This window comes from Topomyia yanbarensis, chromosome 1 (assembly GCF_030247195.1).
Source record: "Topomyia yanbarensis strain Yona2022 chromosome 1, ASM3024719v1, whole genome shotgun sequence".
NCBI classification, from domain to species: domain Eukaryota; kingdom Metazoa; phylum Arthropoda; class Insecta; order Diptera; family Culicidae; genus Topomyia; species Topomyia yanbarensis.
The window spans coordinates 172,066,476-172,076,396 of NC_080670.1; the positions used below are offsets into that span (position 1 = coordinate 172,066,476).

General features: G+C 40.4%; 2 protein-coding genes across 3 annotated transcripts; one reads left to right on the forward strand and one right to left on the reverse strand.

Moving 5' to 3' along the window:
• Positions 1-5,296: 5,296 nt before the first annotated feature.
• LOC131681507 (uncharacterized) lies at positions 5,297-7,444 on the forward strand. The gene is made up of 2 exons (XM_058962323.1): positions 5,297-7,235; positions 7,308-7,444. Exons 1-2 carry the CDS (start codon positions 5,355-5,357, stop codon positions 7,395-7,397), a joined length of 1,971 nt encoding a protein of 656 aa, XP_058818306.1. The 5' UTR covers positions 5,297-5,354; the 3' UTR covers positions 7,398-7,444.
• On the reverse strand, positions 7,421-9,602 carry LOC131681516 (mitochondrial ornithine transporter 1). 2 transcript variants are annotated; one of them, XM_058962343.1, is made up of 3 exons: positions 9,546-9,602; positions 8,636-9,483; positions 7,421-8,372 (listed from the first exon to the last, which is right to left on the reverse strand). In XM_058962343.1, the coding sequence occupies exons 2-3, from the start codon at positions 8,700-8,702 to the stop codon at positions 7,522-7,524; spliced, it is 918 nt and encodes a 305-aa protein (XP_058818326.1). In that variant the 5' UTR covers positions 8,703-9,483; positions 9,546-9,602; the 3' UTR covers positions 7,421-7,521. The 2 variants fall into 2 exon arrangements, with proteins under 2 accessions (XP_058818326.1, XP_058818318.1); XM_058962335.1 differs by having other exon boundaries at positions 8,636-9,555.
• Between the last annotated feature and the right edge of the window lie 319 nt (positions 9,603-9,921).

The following is a 9,921-nucleotide window of genomic DNA, read 5'->3' on the forward strand; positions in this document are numbered from 1 at the left end:
GGACGGAGAAGCAACATATATTTTTCGACATGGGACGTAATACTTTTGAGTTTGTTGTTGGAGGTATTAGAATCCCCATGATTATAGATTCTGGAGCTGATGCTAACATTACAGACGAAGTTACATGGAAGTGAGCGCCAAATGCGGTTATTCAAGTAAGAGAATATACAGATAACCTAGATCGGAAACTGATTGCTTATGCTACGAATCAGCCAATAAAGTCAAAAGGCATGTTTCGAGCGAATGTTGAAGCAGGATCCAATGCTGTCGAAGCAAGGTTCTACGTTGTTGAACAAGGGAAATTGAATCTCCTCGGTGATACTACGGCAAAAGAATTGCGGGTTTTTAAAACCCAGTCCAACAAGCGTATCGCCGAGCCCCAATCGCTTTTGAAGATAAAATACATAAGAAGTTGAAATATCTACTCGAAATGGATATCATCGAGAAGGTAAACGGTCCATCCCTGCGGGTGTCTCCGGTTATGCCAATCATGAAGCGGTCTGGTGATATTAGACTATGCGTCGATATGAGACGTGCGAATACAGCGGTTCTGCGCGAATCACACCCGTTGCCTCTCATCGGAGAGCAACTATAGGAAGTGTCGATGGGACAAAAAAAAATTAATGTGAAAAATGCTAGAAATTTCGCAGGATTCACGTATAATAACAACTTTCATTACGAAGTACGGTCTATTGAGGTAAAGGTATATTTTGATATCTGTGCAAGCCATCAAGATTAATTAATATAATAAAGATTTCAGATGAATTTGGGGTTAATACATGGGTTTTTTTTTATTCTATAGGTACAAGCGACTGATATTTGGGATCAGCTGTGCGCCAGAACTTTTTCAAAAAGTTATGGACACGATTGTTACAGGGCTCGAGGGAGTAGTGGTACACCTCGACGATGTTATGGTATCAGGTTGTTCTCAAGCAGAACGCGACAGTCGTTTGAATTCTCTTCTGCATCGATTCATGAAATATGGCATTTTACTGAACTGGGGATAAATGCGTTTTCAACGAGGAAAATCTGAAATTCCTGGGTCATGAGTTATCAGCATCTGGGATAAAACCCATAGATAGCAGAGTTTTGGCAATCGAACAATTTCGAAGACCGGAAAATCTCGCGGAATTGCGAAGTTTTTTAGGGTACTACTGCAACCACCTACGTGGGAAAATTTATTCCACATCTGGCAACCAAAACAGATCCCCAAATGAATTTATTACGAGGCAGTCAAAAATTTAAATGGACTGTTGCTGAGCAAAAAGCTTTCGATGAAATCAAACAAGCTGTTGTGAACATTGATCATCTCGTTTTTTACCCGGGATGAAACAGTTTAGATAGCCGATGCTAGCCCCACCGGATTAGGGGCCTTACTGCTACAACAAGATAAGAAGGGTGAGCGTCGAATAATATCGTACGTAAGCTAGTCGTGAAACATCTGGAAAGAAAATACTTCCAGACAGAGCGAGAAGCTCTTGCATTGGTCTGGGCTTCTGACCGCTTCAAGTGATATTTGCAAGGGGTAAAGTTTAAATTAGTTACAGATTGTAAACCATTACAATTCTTATTCAGTCCTCGCTCCAAGCCTAGCATGAGAATTGAATGATGGGTCCAACACTTGCAGTCATATAACTATGAGATAGTCCATGAATCTGGAATCACGAATATGGCGGACGCCATTTCCAGACTGTCGGTATCTGAACCCCAAAGCCTTTGACTCGGAAAGTGAGGATATTATTCCATTTCTGACAACAGCTGCAGCAATAACCGTTAAAGAAATTCAAGACACAACAGAGAAAGATGAAATCAGTGTGCACAGGTTTTTGAGGCTTTGGAAACGGGTAATTGGACGGATAAAGCAAAAAACTATAAGCCATGTGCATTGGAACTGTGTAGCTTTTCGAGAATTCTTTTGAGGGGCGAAAGGATAGTGGTTTTCGTTTCATTACAACCGAAGGTGAATGAGCTGGCACATGAATGACATCCAGGCATTGTCGTCATGAAAAGAAGATTGAGACAAAAAGTTTGGTAGCCTGGCATGGACAAAGAAGTAGAAGGATTCCTGAAGCGTTGTAAAGAGTGCACTATCGTTTCATCTCTGGGACCTCCAGAACCTGTGATACAGACACAGATGCCTGATAGAGCATGGTGTCATATAGCGGTAGATTTTATGGAACCATTACCGTCCGGTCACAATCTGCTGGTTCTGGTTGACTATTTCAGTCGATTTGTTGAAGTCATAGTAATGCAAGACATTACGGCAAAACTTGCAATACAGGCATTGCACGAAACGTTCTGTATACTGAAAAAATCCAAACGTTAATTCTATTTGCTTCAAACCGCTTAAAATTCATATGAAGAAGAAATGCTATTGTTATCACGCGCACACATACATTCTATGTGTCAACTGTATAAACTATGTATGCACACACATAAGTTATATGTGCATATTATTATAGAATGGGGTTTTATGTGCCTAATAGTTATGAAATGTGAATGTAAGATTAATATTTCTTGTAAATACACACATTAGGTTTATGTGCCAGCAAATAGTGTCTATATGCCTCCGTTAATTGCAAAAATCTATGTGTAAAATCAATAGGCATAACGTTTACTTTTTTTTGAGTGTAGGTATGGCATCCCAGAGTAAATGAAGTCATATTACGGTCCACAGTTTATCAGCGAAGCTTTGAGTACATTTTGCAAAGATTTTGGTATAGAGTTACTGAAAACGTCTACTGGCCACTGGTGAATGGGGAAGTCGAGAGAGCTAATAGAGGTCTAAAGAAGCGCTTTCAAATCAGCCCAGAAACGCCTCAATCTGATTGGAAATGGGATTTGGGAATGTACCTGCTTATGTACAATTCGACCCCACATTCAACTACGGGAGTAGTACCGTCTGCGATATTGTTCGGTAGGCTATGCAGCTTGCTTAGGTAATAACGGTTGCTTCAGAATTTCTAGTCAAAGTGAATTTTGACATTTGTCTTTTGAGCCCTAATCATATGTTTGTAGAGAATTTTTCTTTTCTGATTTTCAAATTAAAAAATCCAAATACTTTTCAGCTAATACACTGGTCTGCTAAATGTCCTTTCTGCAAGCATGTCCATTTGAATTATTGATAACCGACACAGCTCACAAACAGGTACTTTTACAATCCGCCAGCAGCTTGCAATCCAAAGTTCGATTTGCAAACTCTAATAGATTTGATACACACCAAATTTTTTTCGCCGAATGCCAGCAAAATTTTGCTGAATTTTCATCAGTTGAATGTTTCAGCAATACAAGATGCCGAAAAATCAGCAATTTGGATTGAACCTGTTTGACAGATTCGTTTTGCTGAAAATTCAGTAATTCAAATTGTCAAATTGACAGTGCAATTGCCGGATTCTCAGTATTCCGGACTGGATTGCTGTAAATCCGGTAATTGCGCTGTCAATTTGACAATTTGACTTACTGAATTTTCAGCAAAGCGAATCTGTCAAACAGGTTTAATTCAAATTGCCGATTTTTCGGCGTCCTGCATTGCTAAAACTTTCAACTGATCAAAATTCAGCAAAATTTTGCTGAAATCGACAATCAAATTTTGGTGTGTAAAGTCGTACTAGTTTCATGAATTTGGATATTATCCTAAATTAGTTATTAGAAATGAAAGAAGGGCTAAGTTAATAACACACAGCAATTATATACACAAGAAAATGTAATAACCCCCATACCTCTAGAGATCCCTATTGCAATTCGTGTTGCATTGCAGTAGCCAGTTGTAATGGGACAAGAAACACTTCTCGACAAACATATGATTACGGCTTAAAAGCCAACTGTCAAAATTCTCTTTGAAAGAAAATTCCGCACAAACCGTTACTGGCTAAACACAGTTCATAGCAGTTAGTGGAAGAGAAAACTTTTCTCTTTTGTTTACAATCAAGATCTGTGATTAGCGAGTAACGGTTTGTCCAGAATTTCCTTTCAAAAGTGGACCCTACACGTGCAGAAATATTGTGAATAAATCAATTATTGATTAATATATTGATTGTGTAAGAGTATCTTGAAAATATTGATCATGTAGAAATCAAATGGGATTGACGTATTGAAGCAGTCTTGATAATATTCTTGTCCCGTGTAGGGTCCGCTAAAGAGAATTTTGACAGTTGCCTTTTAAGCCGTAATCATATGTTTGTCGAGACTTTTACCAAATACAAATTATTTCTCGACAAACATATGACTACGGTTTAAAAGTCAACTGTCAAGATTCTCTATGAAAGGAAATTCCGGACAAACCGTTACTCGTAAACACAGTTCATAGCAGTTAATGAAAGAGAAAACTTTTCTCTTTTGTTTACTATGAACATCTGTGATTGGCGCGTAACGGTTAGTCCGGAATTTCCTTTCAAAGAGAATTTTGACAGTTGGCTTTTAAGCCGTAATCATATGTTTGTCGAGATTTGTATTTACTTTTACCCTAAGACAAAAGACGTGATAATAGGGGGGGGGGGCGTTTTTGCTCCAATTTTACGTCAGAATAGTCCAGCTCCTGATTGGTAGATTCTGACTTTTTGCACCGTACGCAATGTTATTGCAGGGATAGCGAAATGATGTTTGACAGTGTTGTTATATTTATAAAAAAATTATACAAAAAAATTATTATCGTTGAAAAAGTAAAAATGACTAAATTGAACAGAAATTGTGCGGCAAAGTGAAACAACTATTTATCATGCATTTACCGTATACGAGGTTGATTAACTTTAACAAAAATGAGACAGAAACCACACTGTAATCCAACAGTTTTTCAGAAAATGGCTTCATCAAACCTTACTAAACACCCGTGACATTTAATAACGGTGCCCTTCATCAATATAGTGGATTCAAGATACAAAATATTGCTGGCATAAAATAAATTAACAAGCTTTAATTTTCATTACTAAAACTAAAAATAAAAAGCCGATTGTCACGTCTTGTCTTAGCTGCCACCCGAAAAAAATCGCCGTGATACACAAAATTGGCTTAAAATATGCGACGGCCGCCGCTAGGTGTAAAATCAATGTTGGAGTTTATCAAGGATTTTTGAAAAAGGATTTCAAAATTTCCACAAGAAGCATTAAAACCGATTCTCTCGGTTTTCTATTAGTCACATACGTGCATTTGAAAAAAAGTACTCGGGAATTTTTAAAAGTGACTATAGCCTGGCGTCGAACCCGTTGGGTTCTCGAGTACAGATCGAGCGGTAAATATTGCTTTTTCATTGGGTTTGTTTATTTGCTGTTTGAAATCGAAAATCCGCATGCTTGTTGAACAGCTGATTTCCCTCCGCTGCGTGTTTATCAGTCGGATCGCGATTATACTAACGGTACAAAATGTTCCTGTCCAAGGGTGTCAGGCATTTTTTATCGCCCCATATTCGTGTTTATTTTCTACCGAATATCAATGTTATCAATCGTGATGTGATTATTGCAAAGACTAGATTTCTTGGACTGCCACCAAGTTTTCACAGTTCGTGTAAATTAGAAGTAAAAAAATTCTCGGACAGCGAGAATGATTTCGCACGCGAAATCCTGCAACAGAATGCTGCCGGTATTGCTGTCAAAACGCTACAATCTTCAGCGACAAACAATTCGGAGCAACCAGAATTCCAGCAAATAACCGATTGGCATTCGCTGAGCGGACAAGATCTGTTGATTCAATTTGGTCAAGTGGTAGAAATTTGTCGACAGAACGAAATTTGCATCTCCGACCGTCGATTTGATCAGTTTGTCGAAGCGTTGGTGAACCGGATTGCTAGTTTCAGTGATGAACAACTGATTGAATCTCTGCGTCTGTTGGTTGAGCTTGGCCCAACACCGGCTGTTAATACGAGGAACTTTTTGGACATTTGGAAAGCACTGGACCAAGTTTGTTTGAAACGGATAACAACCTGGAAAACGGACGAGCTGCTACATATGGCGGATCAGTGGTATCCGTTGCGGTTGTCCAAGATTGGACGATTTGTGCACAAAGCAGTTTGGAAGATAAGCACCCGGCTGCGGAAGCTGAATAAGGATCAGCTGTTACGAACGGTGTTTTATATTAATTTGACACGAACCCCAGTGGAAAATATGGTTGATATTGAAATCAGTTTGAAGCAGAACTTTTTCCTGTACGGGGTTGACGATGTGGCGGTCCTGTGCATGGGATTCTTCAAAACGGAGACACCAGTGCGAAGCGTGGAGCTGATCGAGAGGATCTATCAGTTAACCATTCAAAACGCTAAAGAAGTGAAAGATATTAGTTTAACTGCGATTTTGAAACTTCTACGGTACTCGTCGAGGATCCCGAATGTGCAGTCGATGGATCGACTTCTTACAGCATTAACTCCGGAAATACCAAGATTATCCCTTTTAGCTTGCCTTCACCTAGCTCTACTGGGCACTGATGTTCACTTATGTCATCAGCCTAGCCTGCAAGCAATTTTTGAGCGATTTTTGAATGACATCAAACTGCTACGCCTGAAGGACATGGAGCGCATTGCTTTCGTTGCTACTCACTACAATATGGACCTTCCGGGGCAAATCGATAGGAAATTGCTTCAAGCAATTCTGGAAGAGCTGCCGAACCGTGTTAAGGAGATAACTGACTATCCGAAATGCTATCTCGCTCTGCTAAATTTTCTTTCCCTCAAGGAGGTATACAGCGAGCAACTGATTAGGGCAGCGTTTGAGCCTCGTTTCCTGGCATTGGCTTATGGTCGAAATATCACCGCCGCGGGTAGGGAAGTTGTTGCATTGGACGCATTCCTGCGTATCAATTTGCGTGATAAAAACTACCAGGGCAACTATTTCCCGGAAAAACCTTTCAAAATTATCTCGAAACTAAAGCAGGACTATGTGCCAAGTTTAGAGTACCGGTTGACCAAATCGGATAGAATGCTGTTGGAGATTCAGCAGGCCTTCCAAAGGCGACATGAATTTGCTCACATCATTCATGTGTTGCCGCATTATCAGCGTCCAGATGTGATTATGCTGTGGGATGGTGAAAAAAGCCAATTTTTGGATGTGTGCGCGAAATGTCCACCGCAGTACTCCGGCGTTATTTTGAGCAGGGAACATCTGCTGGCAGATGAGGTAGGAAATGAAAATCTTCGACTGATTGCAATTGTTGCCGGATCGTGGAATTGCTACGTTCGGGATCAGAATCGAATTACTGGTGGATTCGCCATGAAGCTGAAGCAGTTGGGCTTGATTGGGTTTGAAACGGTTGTGGTAAGTTGCTTGTATTACTTTTTGATCTCGGTTGTTTAATTTCTTTTTTAACGTGGAATGCATCTTGTGTAGATACCCTGGTACGAATGGCCAATGAATACGATTCACGCAAAAGAGTCCTACCTCTTCAACAAGATTGATAAGCAGTTGGTACAACGGTGAAAAATGTGCATTCAACTAGTCTCTTGTAAGTAAAATATATTCTATTACTTTATTCATTTACAATCTAAGCGTATAAATAAAATAACGGAAAGTACAATAATGAAAAGGCACCTGGAGGTAGCATCTATAGGAACAGATTGCTCATGAACCGCTTGGTGTATTCATAGACAACAAAAAGAACCGCCGTAGCCGGAATGGTTCGCACGATCGTCGGCTGCAAACCATTGTACAGTGCTAAGGCACCCTCCTTCCGGACGATATCGATCCCCACCTGAGTCATACTCAGCGTCAGGCTTTGGACCTGTATTCTACTTTTGATGACATCTGCCGGAAAGATTGATGTCCACAAAGCTACACCCCCGACGGCACCGGCCACCATAGTTCTAAATACACCGATGTCGTCCTTAGACTGACCTGGCTTCGCCAAAAGCTCCCGGGTTGCTTCATATCCTCCGAAGAAAAAGAAATAACCGGGCATTTCACGAGCGAATGTTGAGGTGAGACCTCGGAACATGCCTGGAATTCCTTCCGTACGAAGAATCTGTTTGGTCAGCTGATAAGGCGAAATCCTCTGCAGCTTTTCATTCGGTTTCAAATTATTCTGCTGTACTTCTCGCATGGCTTGCAGTTTGCATTTGATCAGCTCCGTTGGGCAGAGTGTGAACGATGAGAAGAAGGCAGCTAGAAATCCGGCAGTGGCATTGTCTAGACTGGTTAGCTCTGCGACCGATTGCTTGCGTTCAACGAAAGCAACAAAATTCTGGCATGCTCCATATGCAGCAAACAGCACCGAGTTCTCCGCTACGTTTGCAACTATTGCCGGTAGGGTTCCCGCGTAGAGACCTCGAACGACACCGTCTCGTTGAAATGTGCGCACCGTACAGTCGATCATGTTCCGATACAGATGTGGAAAGGTTTGCATTTTCACTTTCACTGTATCCATCGGCTGGCTGACGTAAACCAGGGCAACACCGCCTAAGAAAAAATAAAGCGGTTAGCATAGTTGTGGCAACGAAACAGAAAGAGATTTGAACCGAACCAAACTGGAAATTCTCAGAAAATCAACAATTAATTAAAATCAATTTTGGATTGCGACGACACACGCGACTCGTTTCTCACCAATTAATAAAATTGCCTGCGATCATCAACTGCAGTATTGTGAAATACAATTTTGTATTAATTTTATTTGACACGGAACATTGTATCGTAGCACGTTTAAGTTACCATTGAAAACATACCTAACGAACCCGCGGTGAAATCAATCAGCCCCGTCTTAAATCCGGCTCCTTCTCCTTTTCCGTGCATGTTGAAGAACTCCGCAGAATGCTTGCTACCGTGCGTAGACCAATAAGTGAACTACTTATTTTTGCCGTACACAGATTTTGTGTAAACTCCGATAAGGATTTGACAATGGAGGCAGGCAGCACCGTTCAAAACAAAACAGCACATTTAGCATTAGTTCATTACCACCACCGCCGTCAGGGCAGAATCTTCTTATCAGCCTTTCCAACAATAAGACAGGTTTCGAGGTCTGCTGTTGCTTTCCGGGAAACTCGTACGACCACACAGACTCTACCACGCGGGAGCACGTTAATTATAGGTGATAACTACTCAGGTAAAAGTACCGTCAAATTACGTCAGAAAATTGTAAACACACGCGTGGTCCCTTCTACTAATCTCAGCACGGTGGACAAACTGATTCTATTTCGCAGTCAGTTATCACCATCGAATTCGAATGCAGATTATTTCTCTGAGTAACCTAACTTTTTTTTTCTCTTTCGAACAATTTCTTCGATAATCTTCGCTCATTCAAGTCTGCCGGTCGACTGAAACGATCACGTCATTTGAACGGTGGTATGGTGTATTTATTTCTAGAGGCTTGTTTTTGCACACTCCAACTACGCACTGCTCATACTCTTCGTCCAAGATATAGCGCTTGAGAAGTGACTGACGGGTGGAAGTAAAAGAGATTTATAGCCTTGACTAACTATAATCGCTTCTGGAATCCTTATCAGTTATCACACTCGTTTTTGATCTTTGTCGTCTGTCTTAATACAGATAATAGTAATAGTTTAGCTAAGAACCGCTACAAAATAAAGATAATTATTCGATTGATTCACTGCACGCTATAAACTGAACAATACGCACCACGCGACACAATATTTCCATATGTCAGCTGATAGCTTTTTCCACACTCACTGCGCCTACTGGCTTGTTGTTTTTGTTGATGTTTCCACCGTGATTCGTAATAGGGGAGGTGTGTCTGAGCGGGATACCTGGAGATATAATGCGGCTTTTATTGATTAAAAAGCTTTATTCGCAGTATCCGGTACATTATAATTGAAAATTAATTTTGGTTATAATTCATGCTTATTATTACATATTTCAAATGTGGAAAAAGTCGAATGTAGCTGAAGAAATTCTTTATCCAGTGCTATCATTAGCTCATTTTTTGATGTTTCGCGATTTAGTCCGGTCTGATTTAACACTAACCATATGATTGTCCCTATTGTAAGGGATTTCC